General features: G+C 42.9%; 1 protein-coding gene across 1 annotated transcript in view; it reads left to right on the top strand.

Annotated features, from left to right (window-relative positions):
- The window catches only part of cdc27 (cell division cycle 27), a 148018-nt gene that overhangs the window by 53114 nt on the left and 67462 nt on the right, over positions 1-27442 (top strand). Inside the window, exons 3-6 of the mRNA XM_043675341.1 lie at positions 1735-1882; positions 6383-6508; positions 17935-18032; positions 18143-18297. Coding sequence (XP_043531276.1) covers positions 1735-1882; positions 6383-6508; positions 17935-18032; positions 18143-18297 — 527 coding nt within the window. The remainder of the gene's footprint in view (positions 1-1734; positions 1883-6382; positions 6509-17934; positions 18033-18142; positions 18298-27442) is intronic.

Genomic DNA, 27442 nt, shown 5'->3' with positions numbered 1-27442 from the left:
CAACATTTTATACAGAGAGGGTCGTACGCATACAGAATGAGCTGCTGTGGAAGTGATTGAGGTGGATACATTAACAACATGTTAAAAGGTATTTGGGTCAATTCGTGGATAGGGAAGGTTTGGAAGGATATGGGCCAAGTGCAGGGAAATGGGTGGACAGTTTGGTCGACGTGGACTAATTTAGGCTAAAGGACCTGTTGTCTTCATGTTGTAGAACTCTGACTCTGACTTTAAAACTGTAGCCATCTCCCTTAACATTACCAGGAGAAAGTGAGCATTGCAGATGCTGGAGATCGGAGCTGAAAATGTGTTGCTGGAAAAACGCAGCAGGTCAGGCAGCATCCAAGGAGCAGGAGAATCGACGTTTCGGGCATGAGCCCTTCTTCTTAGCCCAACTCACTGTTTGCAGTTTTGCTCAGGGTCCTTATGGGACCCTTTGACAAAGTGAATGTTGATATCAAAGGCAGTCTTATTCACTTGCATACTAGGTTGATGCATCCTGTCAAAAGTAATTTTGAAGGCTTCTATGGCATTGTATACTGGGTGAAGGTCATTCCTTAACATTTTGAAATCCATCAAATTAGTGACACAGCTTTGTATGCACAACTTTTTTAGTGTTGAAATTAACCCTTTTTATGAATGTTACAATGTAATGATTATTGTGAGCTGAGCTGTGCAACATCACAGGGGCACAGTGGACGGCACGGTGGCACAGTGGTTAGCACTGTTGCCTCACAGCGCCAGAGACCGGGTTCAATTCCCGCCTCAGGCGACTGACTGTGTGGAGTTTGCACATTCTCCCCGTGCCTGCTTGGGTTTCCTCCGGGTGCTCCAGTTTCCTCCCACAGTCCAAAAATGTGCAGATCAGGTGAATTGGCCATGCTAAATTGCCCGTAGTGTTAGGTGCAGGAGTAAATGTAGGGGAATGGGTCTGGGTGGGTTGCGCTTCGGCGGGTCGGTGTGGACTGGTTGGGCTGAAGGGCCTGTTTCCACACTGTAAGTAATCTAATCTAATCTAATCCCATTTAAATGCTGCTAGTGACATTGTTTAATTATCTCCTTTTCCCAAAATCAAACCCTTGATATTGCCAAATGTGAGAATAAATAATTGAGGGAAGTATTTCTTTGACGTGTATTTTTGTTGCAGTAGTATTTTTGTGAATCCGTATGTGTTCTGGCCTTGGCCTGGCAATTCAGGAGTTATGAATTGAAATTCAACAATGGTATGGTGTGATTTTTGAATTCACTAAATCATCAATCTGATGATGAAATGGCAAATTAATAGGAAAACCATTTTATTGTCGATGTATTTCAAATAATGAAACTTAACTGCACCCCGTTTCTCTGGCACACAACTCTAGTCCGATGTTGAGAGGATACTTTTGAAATGAACATTTTAAAATGGTATTAAATATGTTTAAACACCTGACTTTGTGTTTTAAGCAGCATATTTATACCGGAACGAAATTTGATTTATGAGAAGCTCTGAATGTGGAGATAGGTTACATGCTTTTGTGTATTCAAAGTAAATTTTAGATGTTGGTTTTCTCCAATTCTTATCAGAATATTACAGGGATTTTAACATTTTAGCAATGGAAGCGGTTCAGAATTTTGAATTTTTTAACTAAAACTTGATGTCTCTCACCTATCTTCATTTGGTCTCATGAATGATTTACTTGAATTGAGAAATTAAGAGTTACAAGTCTCTAAAAGCTACTTTATTTTGTTCTGCAGTGCGTTCAGAAGAGGCTCTGTTTCTCTTGGCAACATGTTATTATCGCTCAGGGAAGGCATACAAAGCCTATAGGCTTTTGAAAACACATAGCTGTACTACCCCTCAGTGCAAATATCTTCTTGCCAAATGTTGCACCGATCTCAGCAAGTAAGTATATGTAAATAGAAATTTGGCAGCCGCACATTCTTTAATTCTGAAACATTGGATTGTACTTCAGGCTGCTGCTGGTGTGACATGAGTATGTCTTCTGCCTTTTAAGAGAGTTGGTCATGTTTCCTTGTATGATCATATGTTTTTTTGGGATTTGATGCATGGGTGAAATTGGGAAGCTAATTCCAATTGTCTGGCTTTAAAATTTACCCCCTGCATTTGGAAGGTGTAGTGCATGAGATTGCATCAAATGAATAATGTGTGGTCAGATGGGGGAGTGTTTGGTGTGTTTGGGGAGGGGGCAGGGGGCAGTGTTGGTGAGAATGGGGAAGGGAAATGCTTCTTGCTACCTATAAATGAGTGAGCAGCCTGGTATAATCTTTGTATTGAAGTTTCACGTGCAGTTGGATTGTCATAACTGCACACAAATGTCCAACTATTAAATTTTGTTTTTGTTTTGGTGTCCTTTCTCAACCACTAATTTTCTGGTCCTATGTTCCTCATCATTCTGATTTTCCTAATTCTTCTGCTTTCTGATTTGGATTTTGAGGATAGACTGTAATTGAGATCACTGCCTTTCATCAGCCAGGGAGCTCACTTGAGTATTCTCTGCATATATGGCTGTTCTGTCCTTTTTTTAATAAACTGGTCATCTGAATAAGCTGACCCTGGCTACCTTTCAGTTGCTCATGATGGAGCATGATTTAAGAAACACTGTTCTGAAGAAATTCCAAGTGATATTGGATTGGACTGCTCAGTGTCTATTTTTACATTTGCACAATCTGACTCATTTTACTTTTTACTTTTCTCTGTCCCAATTGATGGCTGAACTCTCTGGGCAGATAGTGGATTTAAAAAAAAAAAATCTGCCTGAAAAGTCTGGAGTTTCATGCTAAGTGTAACAGTGAAGTTTGCCTGACCAAGAATGTTTCAGTGCATTCTGACCTGGAGCTAAACTTTGGATTAAATTCACCAAAACTGACACCATGCTTCAAATGCTTGTGATCTTTGGTTATATTTGATTCTAAATTTCCCAAGAAGATTTGGAATCTTGGGCTGCAAATCAATCATCGTTGTATAGCATAGATACACGCCCTTCAGTCCAATGTACTGTCAACTAACAAACTATGCTAATCCTATTTATCTTCATTTGGTGCATAGTCTACTCTGTACTGGCATTTTAAAAGCTTGTCCAGATGCTGCTTAAATGTCGCGAGAGTATTGCTTCCACCACCTTCTCTGGCAAAAGTTCCAAATATCTACGACGCACTGGGTGAAAGAATTTTTACTTACCCCTCTAAGCCACTACTTGCTGTAATCTTCTGCCTTCTGGTCTCTAGTCATGTCTGCCATATGGGGACAATTGTCATCTGTTTCTGTGCTGTACGACTCTGACACTATGGTCTACCAATCTATGGCTCATAATTTTGTATACCTCCATCAGATCCTCTTCTGCTCCTCCATAACTGAGACTTTCCATCCTTGGCAACATCCTGTTGACTCTCCTCTGCACCCCCTCTGGTGCAATCACATGCTTCCGATGTATGGCTAATGTTGTTCCTCTGTGTCTCTCATGAGTGGTTGGGAAGCTGTTGGAGAGAATTCTGAGGGATAGGATTTATGCTCATTGGAAAAGCATGGCCTAATTAGGTACAGACTGGATGCAGATAAGGTCATGTCATGTCATGTCTTATAAACTTGATTTGAATTTTTTGAGGAGGTGACCAAGGTGAACGATGACGGTAGAGCAGTGGATGTTCTATACATGGTTTATAGCAAGGCTTTCACCAAGTTTATCCGGAAGATTAAGATGCATGGGATCCATGGTGAATTGGCTGCTTGGATTCTGAATTGGCTTGCCAATTGAAGGCAGAAAATGTTGGTGGGAGGGTATTTTCCTAGCTGGAGGTCTGTAACTCGTGGTGTTCCATAGGGTTCTCTACTGGGACCCTGGCTGTTTGTGATATATATTAATGACTGGGATGAAAAATGTAGATGGGTGGGTTTGTATGTTTGCAGGTGATACAAAGATTGGTGGAGTTGTGGATAGTATAGATAGTTGTGAAAGGATATAATGGGATATTGATCAGTTGCAGATATAGGAGGAGAAATGGCAGGTGGAGTTTAATCTGGGTAAATGTGATTGGGAGATCAAATGATAAGGAAAAGTTTACAGTTAATGGCAAGACCCTGAACAGCAGCGCTATACAGAGAGATCTTTAGGTTCAAGTCCATAGCTCTCTGAAAGTGGCCACATAAGTAAAGAACAGGTACAGCATGCTTGCTCAGAGAATTGAGTACAAGAGTCAGGATGGCATGTTGCAGCTTAATTAGACTTTGGTTAGGCCACATTGGGAGTATTTACATTCAGTTCTGGTCACCGTATTACAGGAAGGATGTAAAGGCTTTGGAGAGGGTGCAGAAGAGGTTTACCATGATGCCGGATTAGAGGGTATGGGCTAGAAAATCTTGTTGTTTTCTCTGGAGCAGCGGAAGCTGAGATGAGACTTGACCGAAGTTTATAAAATTGAGATGCACAGATAGGGTTGATGGTCAGAATCTTTTTTCCCCAAGAGTTGAATACCAAGGACCTTGTATACAAGGGGGCATACATTTAGAATGAGGTGGGGGGGGGGAGGTGGTGGTGTTGTAGGGGAGTCTAAAGGAAATGAGGGGCAAGGTTTTGCACAGAATGGTACGAGTCTGCAACACACTAGCAGGGGTGGTGATAGTGGAACTAGCTATGGTAAGGGCATTTAAGGTATTTTTAGATAAGCACATGAATATGCAAAGAATGGAGGGAAATAGACCAAGGATAGGTAGAAGGGAATAGCTTAATTTGGCATAATTTTCCATGCAACGTCATGGGCCAAAGGGCCCATTTCTGTGGTGCACTGTTCTAAATTCTATGGTAATTAGAACTGTACCTAACCAATACTCTCTACATTGCAACTAGACTTCCTTACACCTACGTTCTGCACCTGGTTTATGAAGGTAAGCGTTCTGGTATCGGCTTTGCCACTGTATCTCCCTAATTTGACACCTTCAGAGACCTATGGATTTGTACACCAAGGTCTCTTTGTTCTTCAGTACTCCCGAGAGACCTGTCGTTCATTGTGTATGACCTTCCCTCCTTACACTTTCTCTCACTGACCAGGATTAAATGCCATCTGCCAACATTCTGCTCAGTGTATTACCTGCTTAAATTCAGACCATAGCCTGAGATCACCCTCACTGTCAACATTCTTGTCATTTGCAAATTCACAAATTTACTTTATACATTTTTATGTAGGAAGTTCATGTTCATGCCCATATAAAATAATCACTCAGGATCTCAGTGTGGTACACTGCTGGTACAGGCTTCCAATCTCATAAACAACCCTCCACCAGAACCAGGGTGTAAAGGAGGGATTCTGGACCCGAGTTGTTGTTTCTGCTTTTTCTCCAAAGATGCTGCCAGACCTGAATTCCTGGTTTGTTTTGAATTTCTAACATCTGTGCTTTGATTTTCGTTTAATATATTTAGTCACTCTTTTTCAAAAAATACTCAAATGAATTATTCAGGCAGGATTTTACTCCCAGCAAATCGATGTTGACCATCCTTGATCAATCCCTGCCTGTCCAGGTGTTGGTTTAATCTTTTCTGCCGGAATTGTTTAATTTAATTTCCCTCCCACTGACATCAGACTAACTGTATGTAATTACTTGGTTTGTTCATGTTGGATTCTTGAAATCACGTTAACTATCCTCCAGTCATGTGGCTCGTGAATTATTAAGTATTTATGCTAGGGCCCCAGCCATCTTCTCCCTCACCTTCCATAGCAGCCTGGCATACCTCTCCTCAGGTCCTGGGGGTTTATGAACCTTTATACCTGCTAAATTATCTAATACTTGCCCCTTATAAAGCTTAACATTATCCAGAATTTCACCAGCCCAACTGAAATTTCCAGCTAAGGTTTCTTTCTCCTTTGAGAATACAGATGAGAAACGCTTGTTTAAGACCTCATCACATAATCTGGCTCCACATACACATTGTTCCTTTGATCTCAAACAATGCTACTCTTTCCCTGGTAATTCTGTTAATACACTTAAAATGCTTTGGGGTTTTTCTTGATCCTATTTACCAAAGATATTTTGCGACCCCTCTTTATCCTCCTCATTTCTTTTATAAGCAACCCCCTACATAGGCTACTCATGAAATGCTTCTCACCATGTTAAATACTTGAGTTATGGACATTGAATTCTTCCAGGTCATGGTAGGAGAATACTTGCCTTCACTGTGTGCAAGTACATCATTCTATCACTGGTCACTCATTAAATGATCTTGTTACTGTGCTAGTGGTCTGGGAGAAAAGTAACTCATTGTGTCCCATCATTGCTTGACCAAGGTCAAATCCCAGTCCACAGAAGGCAGAGTTTATCTTGAAATGCAACAGATTTTGTTTTACTCAGTAGGGAGAACCTCTGTTCGAAAATAATTCTTTTTTGTTTTCCTAGGTTGGCTGAAGGAGAGCAGATTTTAGCTGGAGGAATGTTGAACAAGCAGAAAAGTCACGATGACATTGTTACAGAGTTTGGAGATTCGGCTTGTTTTACGTTGTCTTTATTAGGGCATGTATACTGGTAAGACAATTTAAAAAAAAAAGAATGTGGTGCTTTGAACTGGACGCAATATGCCAGATCAAATCAAACCATTGTCTTCGACAATATGAACAAAACACATTGCTCTTGCACTCTCCAATACCATTCATGAAGCCATGTCCATTTGTCTGGCCACCTTGAATAATCTAAACATGTGGGTGCACATACCCTATTCTCAAATCTCTCTGCTGCTGCACCCCTTTCACAAATGTACCCAAGGTTGTGTTTGTCTGTACTTTTCTGACCAAATGAATTTCTTCTTTCTTCTACCAATTAAATTGCACCTGTTTTGTCATTTCCGCCAACTATATCTGAACACTTGAAGGATACATGACATGGTGCAGAAAAGATAAACTGGAATTGTCCAGGGCTTAGTTTGAAGTATTCAAAATCGTGAAAGGTCTGAGCAGTACATATTTAGAGACAAACTGTTCAAACTAGAAGGGACAGGGCAGCACAGACTTTAGTTAATTGACAATGGAGGCAAAGACAAGATAACAGAAACCTTTGTCAAGGTTAGGATCTGGAATGTACTTAATGAGAGGGTGGAAGATAAAAGTTTGAGAGGATAATTGTAGGATAAATTTTGGAAAAATGGTTGTTTATTCCAAAGTTATCTATGAAATAGTTAACATTTAGGACCTAAGTTCTACACTGTCCTCAGTTAATGTTTTGAAGTTTTTATCATCCAAAATTGTACACCAAGGCCGAGATCGTCAATATATATCAGAAATAGCAAGAGTTCCAATACTGACTCCTGGGGAACTGCACATTCCTCCATTAGGAAAAGCCTCAATGAGCCATGACTTTTTCTTCCACTCATTCAATTTTGTATTCATGTTGCAACTGTCTTTTTCATTCTGAGCAGAAGTACCTTTCATGGAAGTCTGTGTGGCACTTTATCAAATGTCATGTTGATGTCCATGTTCACGACAGCATCAGTTTTACCGACTTCAAACTTTTCTGTCTCTTAGTTGAGCCTCATTTTCTTTTTGTGAAGAAATTTGTGCTGCCTTCCTCTTGATCAAAGTGGCTGATGGTGTTGTTTGGAATTATTCACAAAAGCATCCCCTTCATTGAGGGTAATCCGATCGGCCTGTGTCTATTTTAAACCCCTATTTGAAGAGTGTAACAATTCTCTATTAATCCAACTCAATGATGGTGTAAAAAAACAACGAAAGTTGGACAATTTTGATGAGTGCCTCCACAATTTTTACCCTTTCCCTTGGGTGCAACTTATCTGGTTCATGTGCCTTATCCATCTAAAATATAGACAACCTATCTGGTAGTGTCTCTTTCTCAGTTTAAAACTGTTTCTCTTTTACCATGGCTGACAAATGTAAAATATACTCTTGGTCTCAACCATGGTACACTGCCTTCATGTGTGAATCCCCTTTTGTAAGTAGTTCCTTATGATTGTTGACTTGTTTCCTCACTAAAAATGAGTTCTAGGATGATTATTGTCCAGTGACAATAGACGGGTGGGATGCCTGGGTTGTCATGTTTTCATTTTTTTTTGCCAATGCTTGACTTCAGCTTGCCATTCATGATGAAACTGTCTAGTTCCTCCCCAGTGTCCCTTCCCCTTCAGATGATTTTGGGCCAGGATTTCCTCGGTAGGGATATTGCACTCGTTCAAAAAGATTTTGAAGCATTTCTTCTTCCCTGCAGAGACTTGTTCACTGTCAAGTGCAGTGTTTGTTGTGGGAGCCTTGTATCAGGAATGCAAACGTTGTTACCTACCCAGTAGTGTTGGCCTTCGTGAGAGCACTTAGACTGATGCACCTGATGTGCCATGAGATTTGCAGGATCTTGCAGAGACCGGGATTGTGATATTTCTTCGAGGTTAGGAAGTGCCCGTTGTGCCATAGCCTGTGTTTTTGAGTCTCATTGAAGGGTAGGTTTGATAGTATTCTGTAAACTGTGAGGTTGGTGCCAGGCTCCAAGTCCTTGTCTTCCGAAATTATAGTTCAGGTGACCAAAGGTCAAAGCTGCACACTAATGCAATTGAACTTTGACATAGATCTCTGTCCTTGTTGACAATCTGTTCTGAACATTTGGAATTGTTGGTAACTGGATTGGTGGGGGGGCAGTAGATGGGTGGGGTGTGCGTGGAGTGGAAGGGTTGCTTGTTGTATGCCTCTGAAGATGTTGGCAGTGGCTCGGACTCAGCATCTGAGTGGGTGCACATGCAAGCAATGACTTCATGCTGTAGTTAATGACCGGGTGAGACAGAGAAACACAGAAATTCGGAGCAGGAGTGGGCCATATAGCTTTTTGAGCCAGCTCTGCTATTCAATATGATCATGGCTGATCAGAGGCATAGTTAATAAGTTTGCTGATGACACCAAAATTAGAGGTGTAGTGGACAGTGAAGGAGGTTACCTCCGATTACAACCGGATCTTGATCAGATGGGCCAATGGGCTGAGAAGTAGCAGATGGCGTTTAATTTAGATAAATGCGAGGTGCTGCATTTTGGGAAAGGAAATCTTAGCAGGACATATACACTTAATGGTAAGGTCCTAGGGAGTGTTGCTGAACAAAGAGACCTTGGTTCATAGCTCCTTGAAAGTGGAGTCGCAAGTAGATAGGATAGTGAAGAAGGCGTTAGGATAGTGAAGAAGGCGTTTGGTATGCTTTCCTTTATTGGTCAGAGTATTGAGTACAGGAGTTGGGAGGTCATGTTGCGGCTGTACAGGACATTGGTTAGGCCACTGTTGGAATATTGCGTGCAATTCTGGTCTCCTTCCTATCGGAAAGATGTTGTGAAACTTGAAAGGGTTCAGAAAAGATTTATAAGGATGTTGCCAGGGTGAGAGGATTTGAGCTATCGGGAGAGGCTGAACAGGCTGGGGCTGTTTTCCCTGCAGCGTCGGAAGCTGAGGGGTGATCTTATTGAGGTTTATAAAATCAAGAGGGGCATGAATAGGGTAAATCGACAAAGTCTTTTCCCTCGGGTGGGCAAGTCCAGAAGTAGAGGGCATAGGTTTAGGGTAAGAGGGGAAAGATATAAAAGGGACCTAAGGGACAACTTTTTCACGCAGCGGGTGGTACATGTATGGAATGAGCTGCCAGAGGAAGAGGTGGAGGCGAGGACAATTGCAACATTTAAAAGGCATTTGGACAGGTATATGAATGGGAAGGGTTTGGAGGGATATGGGCCAGGTACTGGCAGGTGGGACTGGATTGGGTTAGGATATCTGGTCGGCATGGACGAGTTGGACCGAAGGGTCTGTTTCCATGCTGTACATCTCTATGACTCTCTCTGTCTTGATGCCATATTCCTGATTTTTCTTTTATTCCATACCTCTTGATGCCTTTTAATGTGTAAAAATGTTTGTTTTTTTTCCCGAATATATTCCGTGACCTAGCAACCACAGCCTTCTGTGGTTAAGAATTCCACAGGTTTACTTCCCGTTGCATGAAAATGTTTCCTTGTCTCGGTTTGAAATGATTTACCCGTAACCTGACATTGTGTCAATAAGGTAAAGAACAGTGGATGCTGAAGATCTGAAACACACAGTTTTCTGCATGTTAACAAATTTTCAATCTATGCCAATATATTACCCCCATCCCATATGCTTTAAATTTGCATACTATCCTTTTAGAAAAAATATCATCAGCCTTCTCAAAATCCAAATACACCACAACAACTGGTTCTCCCTTATCTATTCTTCTAGTTCCATCCTCCTAAATCTCCAATAGATTGTTGAGCACGATGTGCCTTTCATTTAAACCAGTGCTGGCTTTGTCCAATCCCACTACAGCTTTTCAAATGTTCTGTTATCACTTTCTTTATAATTTTCCCCACCAGGCTAACTGACCTGAATCCTATGTTTTCTGTCCTTCCCTTTTCAGAAAATTTGCCACACTCCAATCTGTAGGGACGTATTCAGGGTCTGGAGAATGTTGAAAGGTCGCACGGTGGCACAGTGGTTAGCACAGCTGCCTCGCAATGCCAGAGACCCGGATTCAATTCCCACCTCAGTCTGTGTGGAGTTTGCACATTCTCCCCGTGTCTGCGTGGGTTTCCTCTGGGTGCTCCAGTTTCTTCCCACAGTCCAAAAATGTGCAGGTTAGGTGGATTGCCCATAGTGCAGGGTGAAGAGGTAAATGGAGGGGAATGGGTCTGGGTGAGTTGCTCTTCGGAGGGTCGGTGTGGACTTGTTGGACCGAAGGGCCAGTTTCCACATTGTAAGTAATCATCATCATCATCAAGGTTGCCACCAATGCATAATATATTTCAAGGGTCACTTTCTTTTGTATTCTAGGATGTCAATTATCAGGTCCTAGTGATTTTTCAGCTTTCACCATGTGAATTTCCTCAGCACCATTTTGTGGTACGGATTTGTGGTACTGTGTTCAGTTCTTCTATTACCATATTGATCCATGTTATAATTTCCTTGACTTCTGACTGTGTGCCCTGCATTTGTCAATACTAATCTCTCTCTCTTCTCATTTATAAAAGTTTTTAAAGTCATTTTCTGTTTACTGCAGTTTTACTCTGATATTCTATTTTCCCCCATCTTGATCAAACTTTTTTGGTCTCTTTTGCTGAATTCTAAAATGGTGCCATTCCTCAGCTGCTTTGGCAATTTTGTATGTCTCTTCCTTGGATCTAAACTGTACCTAACTACTTTTGTAAGTCATGTTTGACCCTCTTATTTTTTGCCAGATAGCAATTGTAATTCATGCACATGTTCTTTAAATTTAATCCATTTCCTTTCTCCTATCAAACTTGTGTAAGCATGCTAACGCATGCATCACCATTCCTATACTATTTCTCCATCCTAATTTTCATTGTGGGCACCTGGTGCTGGCAGTAATCATGAAATTACTGTCTTTTGTGGTCCAACGTGTTGTTTTACTCCCTAACTGCCTATACTTTGCATATTCCTGTCTTGGTACTGAAATGTCCACCACCAGTGGTTCTTCACCTTTTTTCATCCCCCTCCAGAATGCCCTGCAGCCATTAAGACATCCCTGATCTTGACACCAGAGGCAACGTGTCATCCTGGATTCTCTTTAGTGACCACATTAATGCCTGTCTGTTCTCTATCATAATAGCCACGCTGAGAAAGTCTATAGCCTTAAAACTTGTCTTCAATTATTAAGACTAAAATGTAGTGCTGAATTATAGAACACTTGAAAGTAGACAGGCAGGAAGGCTCAGGAAAAAATGGGGGAGTGGGGGGGGGAATCTCAAGGAATGCAGAAGATGGAGACATCTGGGCTTATCAAGTGATAACCGGATGCTGTAAGGCAATTAGGAACATTTGCCTTGGCATCAGTGAATCTGTGTGAACTGGATACAAAGTGATAGCATTCACAGCCGTTCCCTTGTGAAATTAATGACAGTGTTTGATTCTGACCCTGAAATGAAACTCTGTGCCATCAAAAACTTGGTAATTAATGGTCAGATGTTGTTAATTATAATGGATTCTTATTACCCCTTGAAAGCGGGGCAGACACCGAGGGGAAAAAAAAACTTTGCTGTTACAAAACCCTGACTTGAGAGTTCAAAAAGACACAGAGAGAGAGAGAGACCGTTTTAGTGCTGAGGCTGTTGGAGCCAGTAGAAAATTAACTCTTAGTGCTTATCTGCTATGGATTGAATTTAATTGCATTCTGGGACTTTTTAATGATATTGAGTAGCCATTACTGGTTATTAAATACAAACGGTGTAAAAGGTAATATTGATGAAGCCTTAACTTAGTTGCTGTTCTTGCAGACCACTCTACAGACCTAACAGACTGTTCCCCTGTCCATTCTTCCAAATTGGATCTTATGTCGTATTTGAATTTGAATCACAACTTTGAAAAGAAAGCATGTTAATTCAAAGACTAATGAGTCAGTTTAAGTGCAACCTTATGGTAATATCTCAGCCTCAGGTACAGAAGGGTTCAGTGCTTAAAAAGCAGGAGTCTGCTCCTAGTTTAGAAATTATTCAAAGCCTGACATTGAAGAGATTCCGGCACAATGTGTCAGGAAGCCATTTTATGATCAAAAGTTTGCTGTCCTTGCTGAGAAGCTATTTTGTAAAACAGTTTTATCTGACATGTGAGCTGTGCAAGGTTACCTTATGAACTCTCCAATTAGCTCAGACTGGTACCTCTTTCCGATAGGGACTTATCTCACGAGCAGGCCCCTAACTCAGCTGGGTATTTTTTTCCCACCTGATTGATGGTTTGGGCCTGTTGGAGTGATTAGTCAAGTGGACACAGACTTGTCAATTAACTTTTCTTCCTTACAAATTATTGTTTTTCACTGTTATCTTTTTAATTAAGGACATGCAATATTTTTGAAACTTTTGTATAAAGGAAGCCACTTTGTAACAGTACATCGAAATAGCCTGCTGGGGCACTGAAGAGCTGGTACCCTTCTCTCTTAGGTTATTAGAACCTATTAGTTTAGCCTATAGGTATCAATATTATGTTGTAACAGTGATGCTATTAGTGAATAAAGGGCATGACTAAAATTAAACTAAACTGTCTGTAAGAGGTTTTGATTCCAGACTTCCAAAGAGTACGATCTCTGGGATGAACCAAGAGAAAGACTTTACAGGTCTGAGTCCACTAGGGATTCCCTGGGTCATCTCAAATCTGTACTTTAACAATGCTAGTCTTATTATTCCTTTGTGCACCAGAACAACCCAGAGTGCCATGAACTTGATTTCCACTGCTGCCTCCTGAGTTGTCATCTCCCCCAACCGTGTCCAAAGTGGGACAGCTATTGGGCACTCCTATACTGTGCTGTACTCTTTCTGGTGGTCACTCATCCCCTTTGTCTATTCAAACTTCAATGTGCTGTGACCACTTAATTGAATGTGTTGTCCACAACAATCTCAGCATTACAAATGCTCCACAGTGAGTCCACCGTTATTCGATGTGAAATATGGTTAGGCAGCTGGACTTTACTGCGCAGATGGTGGTCACGGACACTGTAATTACTCATGACTCTCATAGCACAGGCGAATCATGTCACAAGTGCAAGTTTCACTGCCATGACTCTTCCTTTTAATAAAGCTTGTTTGTTGCTCCATTTAAAGAATATTAACTGTGCGAGGGATACTGGGGTGAGAATGGTTGGTTGTTTTTGACGGGCGCAGATGCATTGGACCAAAGACCAAAATCTTTCTGTGCCGTCGATCTCTCTGACTTCAGGAACTTTGTTTTACTCCAAACAGTCCTGCAGCAATGGCAAGTCTTTACCTCACATCTTTGGAAACCATATTTTAAGTCTTAACTTTATTTTCTTTACGTCATTTTTGTTGCCTTTGTTATGTCGGCCCTAGTTTTATTGGTTGAATCTAAGTATGCTACTTGTTGAAAAATATTATCTAGCTTTTCTCATTTACAGCAATTTGTCGACAATCCCCATCAGCAGTTTCTTACTAACCAATAAACTTGCAATTTTCCTGTGTTGTCATTCTTTTTCTCACTCCGTTTCAAACTTAGCGATAGTTGTGCCCTCGCAGGTGCTGCCACCTCACCTGCTCCCAAGCTAAATGATGTAGGCCTCAAGCCTCAGCCATGATTTATTTACATACCTGCTCTGTGTTGCTCTCTCACAGGTCTTGCTGTGTCTCCATCTTGAGGTAAGTAGTGTTGGGGGCCTCCGGCCTTTGCCATAATTTGTTATCCTGCTCTGCACCACTTGCCCACAGGTGCTGCTGCCTCTCTGACTCCATGAGTAGCCTTCCAATCATTGAATAGTTCAGCCAGTGAACTTTTAGATTTGTCACTTTAGTCATGTGACTGCAGGATTTTCATCCTGAATTATCGATCTGACATGCAGGCTGTGGAGAATTTTGACTTCAGAATAGAATAATAGAAGATAGGTGTTGGCCGTTTAAGTCTTTTTTCTCCATTCTGGATCATTTGCTTTGAAGAACAGCTTTCTTGTCATTATGGAGCAGGCAGAGGGTGGAGAAATACTTCTGGGGGGTTCTTTTGTCGCCCAGAAGGATGCATCCTAATCATTCATGGTTGACAGCATTGAAGACCTGTCACTTTCTTGAAGATGGTCACAACTATGGCATCTCTGCGACCTTCTGGCATGCTCTCCTCCCTGGTTAGGAAATGAGTTCATGCGTTTGGATAGTGTGTCTCAACCTTATTTTAATGCTATGATGAGGATGTCACCTGCTTTTGCTGCCTCATTCTTCATTTATTGAATAGCCTCTTCTGCCTCATTCTCGGTTGAGGTTGATCCTGAGATGACAATGGTTGGCAGGATGGAGTTGAGGACACTGACATTAAAGACTTTCTGTTTAGCAGATCTTTCAATGCTCCTTCCAGCAGGTGCCGACTTCCCCTTTCTCCTTGATGGGCACCTCTGCATTCCCCGCCTGTAGCAGATGTGGGACCTTGGGTACATGTCTGCAGCCTGATGGTGGTGAACAAATCATGCACATCGTGGTTGTTGACAAACTTTGTATCTTCCATTTATTCCATTTCCATTTCAAAATTTTCTATTCCTTCCTTGTACAGAATTCCTGATGGTATTCAATGTACTAGTTAACTTTGCAATATTTACAGTTGCTTTAAATTTCAGTCATTGTCTTTGACTGAACATTTTGTTCAGTTGCTTATCAAGTTACAAGATTTTCTTTTACAGAAGTATAATCACTGATCCAAGTAACTGTTCAAATGTCAGCATTAAGACTCCAGTGTGGAAATTGAGGGGGTGAGGGGAAGGTAGCTGGGAATGTAATAGGTCGATGAATTATGCCGGTATAGCTGCGGAAGATGAACTGTTCCATGTACCTGACGAAGAGGCAGGTGTAGCTGGGGCGCATGTGGGTGCCCATACCTACCCCTTTGGTCTGGAGGAAGTGGGAGGATTCGATGGAGGAATTGTTGAGGGTGATGACCAGTTGAGCCAATCACAATTCCTCACCTTTTCCTTCGCTAGATCGACAATTGTATCGGCACTACCTTGTGCACCCATGAGGAGGTTGAACAATTCCTTAACTTGACAAGCGCCTTCCACCCTGACCTCAAGTTCACCGGGACCATTTTGGATACCTTCCTGGACTTCTCCATCTCCATTTTCAGCAACTGACTCAACATGGATATCGACTTCAAATCACCAACTCTCTCAGCTGTCACCTCCACCCCACCTCCGATAAAAACGTGTTCCGTAATTGCCAATTCCTCTGCATCTGCTGCCAGGAGAACCAAATTGTTGGTTGAACATCCCAGATGGTCTCCTCCTTCAAGGACTGCAATTCCTCCCCATCATGTGGTCAACAATACCTCCAGTACATCTCTTCCACTTCCTGCACCTTCATTCTGAAACCCAACCCCTCCGATCCCAACAAGGACAAAACCCACCTGGTGTCCTCCATTTCCACCCCATCAATGTCCAGATGCAAAACATCATCCTCCACCATTTCTGTCACCGATAAGCAGATCCCACCACCAGAGAGATATTTGCAACCCCACCCCATCTGTGTTCCGCAGAGCCCATTCCCTTCGCAACTCCCTTGTTGGGTTCATGCCACTCGCCATCAACTCAACCCAACCTTCACTCCCGGCACCTTCCCTTGCCGCCAGAAGAGGTGTAATACCTGCGTCTCATCCAAAGTCCCAATGTATCCTTCCACGTCTGACAGAGATTTTCCTGCAACTCCACATATATGATCTACCGTGTCCATTGCTCCTGATGTGGTCTGTACATTGGGGAGACAGGATGCCAACTTGTGAATCATTCCAGAGAACACCTCTGGGACACACTCACTAAACCACCCCACCGCCTTATGATCGAACACTCAAGTCCCCTTCCCACTCGGCCAAGGACATGCAAGCCCTGGGCTGACTCCACCAACAGATTTTAGCCACCTGACGCCTGGTGGAAGAGCACCTCATCTTCTGCCTTGGGACCCTCCACAAGGAATCAGTGTTGATTTCACCGGTTTCCTCATCTCCCCTTCCCCCACCTTATCCCAAAATCACCCCTCCATCTCTGCACCGCCGCCTTGAACTGTCCTACCTGTCCACCATCCTTCCCACCTACATGGTCCATCGTCCACTCCGTCCTATCACCATCAGCCCCCCTCCCCTACTTTCATCTACCTGCCGCATTCCCAGCTACGGGGCGGCACAGTGGTTAGCACTGCTGCCTCAGTGTTAGGGACCTGGGTTCTATTCCAGTCTCAGGTGACTGTGTGGATTCCTCCCACAATCCAAAGATGTGCAGGTCAGGTGAATTGGCCATGCTAAATTGCCAAGTCTGGGTAAATACAGGGTAGTGGAATGGGTCTGGGTGGGTTACTCTTTGGAGGGTCGGTGTGGACTTGTTGGGCAAAAGGGCCTGTTTCCATACTATAGGGAATCTAATTAACCTTCTCCCCAGCCCCCCGCCCCATTTAACGTTCCACCCCCTGGAACCAGCCCCCCTCTCCCCCAAAAAAACACATTCCTCATGAGCTTATGCTCAAAACATCGACACGACTGTTCCTTGGATGCTGCCTGACCAGCTGTGCTTTTCCAGCACCACGTTTTTTGACTCTGATCTCCAGCATCTGCAGTCCTCACTTTTTCTTGACTTGTGGCACTGTATCAGTTGTGCTGATTGTAATAAATTCATGGATTCTTCTGCATTATTCAGACAAGTGCCACAGTTAGCTGCGTTACCTGAATTAAAAGGCAAGTCTTATGATTGTTTGAAACCCTATTTAAAAACAAAATGATGGAGAAACTCAATAGGTGTGGCTGCATCTGTGGAGAAATGAAGTTAACATTTTGTGTCCAGTATGACCTCTTTGGATTGGAGTTCTCAACCACATGGCATGCTAATTAGGATGTGGAAAACCTGCCTGGACTCCTTAAGAACGTAAAAATGAGGGGCAAGAATAGGCAGTTCAGTCTCTTGAGCCGACTCCACCATTTGAATAGATCATGGCTGATCTCCTCTTGACCTCAACTCCACTTCCCAACCTGCTCTCCGTAATCCATAAACGTGCTACTAATTTAAAATTTGTCCATCTCTTCCTCAAATTTACTCAATCTCCCACCATCACTGCACTGTCGAGTGTGAAGTCCACAAATTCATGACTGAGAGAAATTTTAATTTTCCTTCGTTGCCCTAAAACTTATTTTATGCAGTTCCTGGTCATACACCAGTGACTCAAGTGACCTCAGTGCGCTGTTGTCTGCTGTGCTGGTTCTGGATCAACACTCAGTATCTTAATCAGGGTCATTTGGACAAGGAAACTGGGTAGAATAATTCTTGGACATAATTTTTTGGGATTTTTAAAATTGTAACCAAGGCTGAGTTCATGAGATGTTATCACTGTTCGATTGAGCCCAACGGTAATTCCATGTTAAGGTTAGGTTTCCTTTTGAAATTTTTGAATCTCATCCTGTGCTGTGTCACCTAATAGGTAATTCTTTTTTAACAGTAAAACGGATCGAATGGCCAAAGGATCGGAGTGTTACCAAAAGAGCCTTAGTCTAAATCCCTTTCTTTGGTCCCCTTTTGAATCCTTGTGTGAAATAGGTAAGTACTTGAAACATTTTGTGACTTAATATTTTACTTTTTTTTCAGCAAACATTTTAAGTAAAATCTGATGAAGAAGAAGCTGAATAATTTCTCTGTCTCCCTTCCAGGTGAAAAGCCAGATCCTGATCAAACGTTTAAGTTAACATCTCTTCAAAATTTTAGTAGCTATCAACCAAGTTTATGTATGCCAATGGTGTTGAATCACAGCATGCAACACCGACAACCGGACACTGTATTAATGGAAACACCACAAGATACCATAGTGAGTCCAGTTGCATCCATGTTTTGCACTTGATTGAACCTTTCTACTCCCGATTGCTCCATTTGAAACTTTTGCAATTGCTGTGCCTTAACTAAGGAGAAAAGAGTTCAGTTTTCAGGAATACCTTTTTTTGTGTTTGGTCCTCAAATGCATCCATGACAACTTGGCAGAAGTTGGTTTGTTGGTTAGCTTACCAGGTGAAATAGTTGAAATGATCTAAAGTTATATGGTGTATTATTGATGCTTTTTATTGATGTAGCTGTTGTGCAATGTTTGTTAGTAAAGATGTGACACAGTCAGATTTGCATATTTAATGTCTAGCTGCTTTACCTGCTGTACTCTACCCAAACTCCCTTTTTTGTCTCAACTTCTCATGATTTTGAACACCCTTTCAAATGTTCAGCTACATGGTATAATAGAAATGCCAAGGTGGTTGTTCTTAGAGTGGAAAAGCAGAGCAGTTCAAGCAACATCTGAGGAGCAGGAGAGTCGACATTTCGGGCATAAGCCCTTCATCAGGAATTCCTGATTCACATACTTGTTGAAAGGCTTATGCCTGAATCGTCGACTCTCCTCCACAATGCTGTCTGAACTGCTGTGCTTTTCCAGCGCCACTCTTTTCGATTCTGACTTTCCAGCGTCTGCAGTCCTCACTTTCTGTTGGTTGATCTTAGATAAGTTTGACACCAGTGTCTCATGCATGTTTTCATTATTTTTTGCTGTGTCCCAATTGAAGCTTTCAGTCCTTGATAACTGGATGTTATGCTAAACTGAGGCCAAACTAGTGCTTTATGAAGATTCATCATAACACCATCCTTCCTTCCTTCATTTGAGAAGTGAGTGGCACACGCTAAACCAGCATTTGTCACCTACCCTGAATTGTTCTAGAGGCATGCTTGAACTGAGCTGCTGCCTTGAACTACAGCTGTTGCGGGGAACTGAGGACACCAGAGAGCGGTTAAAGGGAAATTCCCTTAAATTCATTGTTTCTGCCTCTATGTATAAGGCCCAGGATTCCAGTGCCTTTTTAGTCACTTCCTCAATATGTTGTGCTACTTTCAGCGATTATTACACATGTGCATATTTTCCTGCAGTCTGTAACAACGTTTATCAGATTTTCTCCTCTTGTCATTCTGCCAATTTCAGAAGGTTTGCGAGATTAATTTCAGACATGCAAGGCTTGTGTTAATCAGGAATGATATGAATAATGTAATACTCTATATAAAGTTTAGAAGAATGATCGTCAATCTGATTGAAGTATGTAAGATTCTAACAAGGATTAACAAAGTAGAGGTAGAGCAGATGTTTCCCCTTCAGAATCAGTAAGTGTGGTGCTGGAAAAGCACAGCCGGTCAGGCAGCATCCGAGGAACAGGAGCTTTGACATGTCGAGCAAAAGCTCTTCATCAGGAATGTTGGGGGTTGGGGGCGGTATCCAAGGGGGACTGAGATAAATGGGGGAGCAGGGGTTGGGGCTGGGAGGAAGGTAGCTAGGAATGCGGTAGGTAGATGAAGGTTTGGAATGATGGTGATAGGGGAGGGTGGAGCAGATAGGTGGGAAGGAAGATTGATAGGTAGAACAGTTCAAGAGGACAGTGCCAAGTTGGAGGCTTGGATCTGGGTTAGGGGAGATAAGGATAGTGGTGAAATTGACACACATCTGTGTGGTTGGAGGGACCCAAGGCGGAAGGTGAGAGGTTGTTCTTCCAGTTGTCGAGTGGCTAGGAATTGGCAGTGGAGGAGGCCTAGGACTTCTGTGTCCTTGGCGGAATAGGAGGGGGAGTTGAAGTGGTTGGTCTCAGAGCTGTGGGATTGTTGGTGTCCCAGAGATGTTCTCTGAAATGTTCCACAAGTTGGTGTCCTGCCTCCTCAATGTCAAGGATATCACATTTGAGAACAGTGGACACCTGGACCATTATGGATGCCCATCCCCCACCCACCCCCCCCAGACTTGTCCATTTCTGGCGATCAATTGAACGTGGATGTCTACCTCAAACCTACCAAATCCCACACTGGACTACACCTCCTCCTGTCCTCAGCCTATAAAACTGCTATCCCTTACTCCAAATGTCTCTGCCACATCTGCTCCCGGGAGGATCATTTCCACTCCAAAACACCCCAAATGGCTTCCTCATCCAAGGACTGCAATTTCTCCTCTCAAGTGGTTAACAGGTTTCCCGAGTTCATCATCTCCGCTTTTCACACTTCCAATCTTGAATCCCACCCTTCCAACCAGAACAAGGATCAAACCACCCTGGTCCACACCTTCCACTCCCCAATCTCTGGATACAGTGTATTATCCTCTGCCATTTCTTCCAGCTACAGTCAGACCCCACCAGTCTCCACCCCTTTTAGTGTTGCGCAGAGACCGTTGCCCTCGCAACTCCCTTGTTAGGTCCACGTGCCCCACTAACTCTCCCTCTACGCTGCAAGAGGTGTAAAACCTGCTCTCCCATTGGTCCAAGGCCCCAAGGATCCTTGCACATCCGGCAGAGATTTTCCTGCACAACCAAACACTTCATCTACTCTTTCGATTGTTCTTGATGTTGTCATCTCTACACTGGGGACAGCAGGTTAGGTGCAGGAGAATCGACTTAGCGGGCGTGAGCCCTTCAGGAATGTGAGGGGTGGTGGTGATGGGGGCGAAGGGGCTAAGAGATAAATATGAGGAGGGTGGGAATCGGGCTAGGGGTAAATGCAGGTCAGGGGTGTTGGTGATTGAACTTATCTCATCATAGCTTGACACTGCCCTGTCCCCCTTGGTCCAGGAACTCCCCTCATACATTCGTGACACTGCCATGCGCTCTACCTCCTCCACGATGTTTGTTTCCCCAGCCTCCAATGCCTCATCTTCACCATGGACATCCAGTCCCTGTACATGTCAATCCACCATGGCAAAGTCCTCCAAGCCGTCCGTTTCTTCCTCTCCCACTGACCCAACCAGTACCTCTTCACAGACACACTCATTTCAATTGGTGGAACGAGTCAGAGTCATAGAGATGCACTGCACGGAAACAGACCCTTTGATCCAACCTGTCCATGCCGACCAGATATCCCAACCCAATTGAGTCCCACCTGCCAGCACCCAGCCCATATTCCTCCAAACCCTTCCTATTCATATACCCATCCAAATGCCTCTTAAATGTTGCAATTGTACTGGTCTCCACCACTTCCTCTGGCAGCTCATTCCATTCACATATCACCCTCCATGTGAAAAAGTTGCCCCGTCGGTCGCTTTAATATCTTTCCCCTCTCATCCTAAACCTATGCCCTCTAGTTCTGGACTCCCTGACCCCAGGGACAAGACTTTGCCTATTTATCCTATCCATGCCCCTCATAATTTTGTAGACCTCTATAAGGTCACCTCTCAGTCTCTGACGCTCCAGCCACGGCCTGTTCAACCTCTCCCTATAGCTCAAATCCTCCAACCCTGGCAACAGCCTTGTAAATCTTTACTGAACCCTTTCAAGTTTCACAACATCTTTCCGATAGGAAGGAGACCAGAATTGCACGCAATATTCCAACAATGGCCTAACCAATGTCCTGTACAGCCGCAACATGACCTCCCAACTCCTATCCTCGATACTCTGACCCATAAAGGAAAGCATACCAAATGCCGCCTTCACTATCCTATCGACCTGTGTCTCCACTTTCAAGGAGCTATGAACCTGCATTCCAAGGTCTTTGTTCAGCAACACTCCCTCTGACATTACCGTTAAGTGTATACGTCCTGCTAAGATTTGCTTTCCCAAAATGCAGCACCTCGCATTTATCTGAATTAAACTCCACTTCTCAGCCACTTCTTACTCCATTGGCCCATCTCGTCAAGATCCTGTTGTAATCCGAGATAACCTTCTTTACTGTCCACAACACCTCCAATTTTGGTGTCATCTGCAAACTTACTAACTGTACCTCTTATGCTTGCATCCAAATCATTTATGTAAATGACAAAAAGTAGAGGGCCCAGCACCGAACCTTGTGGCACTCCACTGGTCACTTGCCTCTAGTCTGAAAAACAACCCTCCACCACCACCCTCTGTCTTCTACCTTTGAGCCAGTTCTGTATCCAAATGGCTAGTTCTCCCTGTATTCCATGAGATCTAATCTTCCTAATCAGTCTCCCATGGGGAACCTTGTCGAACGCCTTACTGAAGTCCAGAAAGATCACATCTACTGCTCTGCCCTCATCAATCCTCTTTGTTACTCCTCACCTTCTTCGGCCTCACCTTCAAATCCTTCCACTTCATCAGACCAAAGGGGTAGTCATGGGACCCAGCTATGCCTGCCTCTTCGGATACTTGGAACAGTCCATCTTCTGCGCTTACACTGGCACAACTCCCCATCTTTTCCTCTGCTGAACAGCTTCACCCCCACCCCCTTATTTATCTCTCAGCACACTCCATCCACCCACCAAAGTCCTGATGCAGAGCTCATGCCTCAAACATCGATTCTCCTACTCCTCGGATGTTACCAGACCTGCTGGACTTGTGCAGCGACACACTTTTTGACTCTGATCCCCAGCATTTGCAGTCCTCACTTCACCTTGTTTCCTTGACTGCATCTCTACTGAACTATGTAGAATCAGCCTGATATGGGGTGTAATGATGTCGATGTCCATGAGCCATGATTGAATGGTGGAATGGACTTGATGGGCTGAATAGCCTTATTTCCACCTTTTTATTTCTTCTGGCCTAATGAATATTCACTTTATAGGTAGCCTGATATCAATCATTCCCCGTTTAATGCTTCATCTTACTCAGCACTTCTTTAGGAGCCTGACAGTTCCTCTTGGGAATTTTCCTCCATTCTTTTCAACCCATTTCTTCGAACAAAGCAGCAGGTCTGCATGCAGTTTTATCAGCCAGTCGTTTTTGTTTTGATTTGTCCAGTAAAGCTATGGGTTGGGGATTTTCCATGTCAGTCTTCAACAGTAGCACTATTGACTGAACTGGTTGCGTCCTGAACAACATTGCTGCTACATCAGTCTGCAGCAAGTGGTGAGGCAAACAAGAAGAAAAAATCTATTTGACCTTATCCTCCTCAATCTAATAATCGCAAATATGCCCATTCTTAACGCAGTTAGACTGATGACCACACAGCTCTTGTGGACGCCAAGTCACAACTTCTCATTGAAGGTACCCTCCATTGTTTTATGTGATACTCTCCCACCATTAGACAGTCTTTGAACAGATCTTGTGACTCAGAAGTGGGCATCTTTGAGACATCGTGGGCCATCAACAACAGAATTGCATCAACTGCAAGATGTAGAGAGGGTCAATCCTTCTTCAATGAAGACCACGGGAGTGCTTGCTGGGAGCAACACTAGAAACTTCGAAAAGTGACGTGTGGATGTACTGAAGCTAGGACAGGAGACTACCATGTCCAACAGTGAAAGCAGCATGCTTAGACTGGGCTATGTGATCCCATGAGCAACAGATCAGACCTAAGTTCTATCATCATGAATGGCAATTAAACAACAAATCAGAGGTGGAAGCTCCACAAATATCCCCATCTTCAAGGATAGAGTGGCCAAACACATCAATTCAAAAGATAAAGCTTAAGTACTTTGTAACTATTTTCATTCAGAAGTGCCAAGTGGATGAGCTATCTCTATAACGTGATGTCTCCTTCAAGAAATTTATTCAATCCATGTGAAAGCAAAAAATGACTAAAGACACTTGATATTATAAACACTGTGCATCCTGACAACAGTCTGGTAATAGTACTGATGACTTGTGCTTCAGCTCTAGCTGTACCTCGAACTGAGCTTTATTATGGTATAGCTCCAAAATGGACATCTGTTTCACAATATAGAAAATTTCCAGGTAATGTCCTGTGCACAAAAAGCAGAACAAATTCAACTCCGCTTATTTGTCACCCCATAAGTCTCCTCCACTTCAACAGCAAAGTGACGGAAGGGATAGTCAAGCGGTGCTATCAAACAACTCTTGCAGTTTCCTCACTCATGTTCACTTTGAATCCTTGGCCCAAACATGGGACAAAAGAGCTAAACTCTGAAGGTGACATTAAAGCAGCATTTGACCTAGTCTGGCATCAAGGAGCCCTCAAAAGAAACTGGAATCAATGGGACAAATCAGAAAAACATGGATAAACTTGGCAGGCCTGACAGCATCTGTTGAGAGAAAGCAGAGTCAGTATTTAGGCATCAGTGATCTTTTATCAGAACTAGTGCAGAATCTTTCAAACTATTTATTTGTATCAGACTTATAGCATCTGCAGTTCTTGGTTTTATTTTGGAGCCAATCCAAATCATGGGTGGGGGTAGGAAATTCTTCAGTGATTTGAATCATGCCGAGCACAGAGGAAGCAGGTACTGGTTTTTGGTAAGTAATCTCAGCTTCAGGGCATCACGACAGGAGTTCCTCAGGATAGTGTCCTCGGCCCAAAAACCTTCAACTGTTTCATGAATGACTTCTTTCCATTACAAATATCATGTCTCTCTGAGCTTGATAATGCTTTGCCAGTTCTTACTCTAATAAAGGTAAGGTCACCATCGTCTTACCAGACTTTATACTAGTGCAGACTTTCTGATCAATGCTTCATATAATTCATTGCTCCTTTCTAATGCTAGCTTAACATTTCCTGCTGCCAAATTATTTTAAACCCCTTCTCACCTGGCTTCTGAGGATTTTGCATCTCATTTGGACTGACGCCAATGCATCGCCTGTGTCAGGTCTCATCTCTACAGAACTGAGTCTAATATCCCAGAAATCTAAAGTCCTTCCTATGGCACACGTGGCGCCAGTCAAAAAGGTACATTGCTAAGTATAAAGGCAGATGTGAGGATATGTTTTTTAGTCCTTATTGGACCTTGAGGCATTAAGGTTTAGCATGAGATTATAGTTTTTAAAATTTATTCACTCTTGGAAAGTGGGCATCTCTGGCCAGCATCTATTGCCTGTCCCGATTCCTTCAGAAAATGGTGGATCCACAATTACCTTAATTGGTCATTTGGGCATCAACAACAGCGAATATTGCAGTTATCCTTTCGGTTCTGTGTCATGATGTCTATTTCCACCAGATGCTTTTTCTTCTTGACAAACAGTGTGTCCTTGGCCTGTGTTCAATGCTGCACCATTAGTTTCTTCTCTATGCCAATAACAGCTTCTTGAAATACGAGCTAATTTGTTTATTTTGTCTGCATGTGTTGTTTTTAATTTAATTATGGGCAAAGTTCCATCTCTAACATGTGAACATTACCACAAATGTGTAAAGTATAGGAGGAGATTAAGGGTGTTTTCAAGCTTCTCCAAAGTGCTTGCCTACTGGTTTCATTGTCTGTGGGAAAGATGTTAACTTCAGTTTGACTGCTTTTTAGTTCATAAAACTAAAGTACATTAAGCTTAGCTGGATTCTGGTTGAGTGACTGCTGAGTCTGCTTTAAATTTAAATATTTAATATGTTTCAAAGTTGAAAGAGTGTACAGTTGCTGAGAGAGGAGCCTTTTCTGAGCTGAGGTTGTGACAGCTCATGTATCTGTGACTAGGTGACAGGTGCAGCGTGTGCTGAGAATTGACAACATGTCACCGTCAGCTTGTGTTTTGATGTTAAGGCAACTGGATTTGAATTTAACCAATCAATTTAAATTATGCCCAGGATACTAAAAAACAATTGAATGTGATTTTGATTGTATTGACAAAGTCGGACCAATGAGAGAGTACGAGTCTTGGAGATTTCAAAAGGAAAGGCATTTTGAAAACTAGTCAGAGCCAACTGCCATCCAAAGCTCTGAAAAGAATTTTCTAACAAGGCGCCTATTTAAAAAGGCACCAAAGCATTTGATAGCTAAAAATACTCTCAGTAAGAAGACAACCCAGGGAGAAAACAGCAGAATTGGAAGGACGGAAGGAAGCAGCAGGTTCGGAAGGATGGAAGGAGGCAGCAGATTTTGGAAGACTGGAAGAAAGACAACATAAGAGACTACGTGGAGTTTGAGAAATTAAGCTAATGTAATGTTTAGTAATTGGTATTGGAGCAGCATTTTAGAGTTGGGGTCAGATAGTGATTAGTTAAGAAAAAAGGGGGTTCTGACTTGCTAATAGTTTTTCGTTAGTGCTCACTGTTAGAGTTAGGAAAATAGGTTCTTTTTCTTTGAATAATGGAACTCTGGTTTTCTTTCACTCGCTGACATTTTTAATAGGAGGCAAGCTTTTCTGGGTGTTTCAGTTTTAATTCAAGGGGTTCAACCTCTGCGTTGTAAAAGATAGCAACATGATACTATATTCATCAGTGTGTCACTGGGAGAAACTGAGTGAGTTCCTGTTTGGGGTCTTTCCTTGTTCTTAAAATCTGCCTGGAGGGCCGCCTCCTTCTTTCAAGTAGTGGGTAATCTTGATGGAGTGGATGTGTGATTTTTGGGTTAAATCTGGCATGAAGTCTGAGACTTGTTTGATTCAGCCTCATGGCTACCTAACTGAGAAAAGTAATCTGGAGCTAGGGAATAGGATTTGTACTGAAACCGAACATAGAACAATACAGCACAGAACAGGCCCTACGGCCCACGATGTTGTGCCGAATATTTGTCCTAGCTTAAGCACCCATCCATGTACCTATCCAATTGCCGCTTGAAGGTCGCCAATGATTCTGACTCTGCCACTCCCACAGGCAGCGCATTCCATGCCCCCACCACTCTCTGGGTAAAGAACCTACCCCTGGCATCCCCCCCTATACCTTCCACCCTTCACCTTAAATTTATGTCCCCTTGGAACACACTGTTGTACCCGGGGAAAAAGTCTCTGACTGTCTACTCTATCTATTCCTCTGATCATCTTATAAACCTCTATCAAGTCACCCCTCATCCTTCGTCGTTCCAACGAGAAAAGGCCTAGCACTCTCAACCTATCCTCGTACGACCTATTCTCCATTCCAGGCAACATCCTGGTAAATCTCCTCTGCACCCTCTCCAAAGCTTCCACATCTTTCCTAAAATGAGGCGACCAGAACTGCACACAGTACTCCAAATGCGGCCTAACCAAAGTCCTGTACAACTGTAGCATCACTTCACGACTCTTGAATTCAATCCCACTGCTAATGAACGCTAATACACCATAGGCCTTCTTACAAGCTCTATCCACCTGAGTGGCAACTTTCAAAGATCTATGAACATAGACCACAAGATCCCTCTG

Source organism: Chiloscyllium plagiosum, chromosome 33 (assembly GCF_004010195.1).
Source record: "Chiloscyllium plagiosum isolate BGI_BamShark_2017 chromosome 33, ASM401019v2, whole genome shotgun sequence".
In the NCBI taxonomy this organism is placed as follows: domain Eukaryota; kingdom Metazoa; phylum Chordata; class Chondrichthyes; order Orectolobiformes; family Hemiscylliidae; genus Chiloscyllium; species Chiloscyllium plagiosum.
The sequence above is the reverse complement of the archived record's forward strand: the minus strand, read 5'-3'. Positions and strand labels throughout refer to the sequence as shown.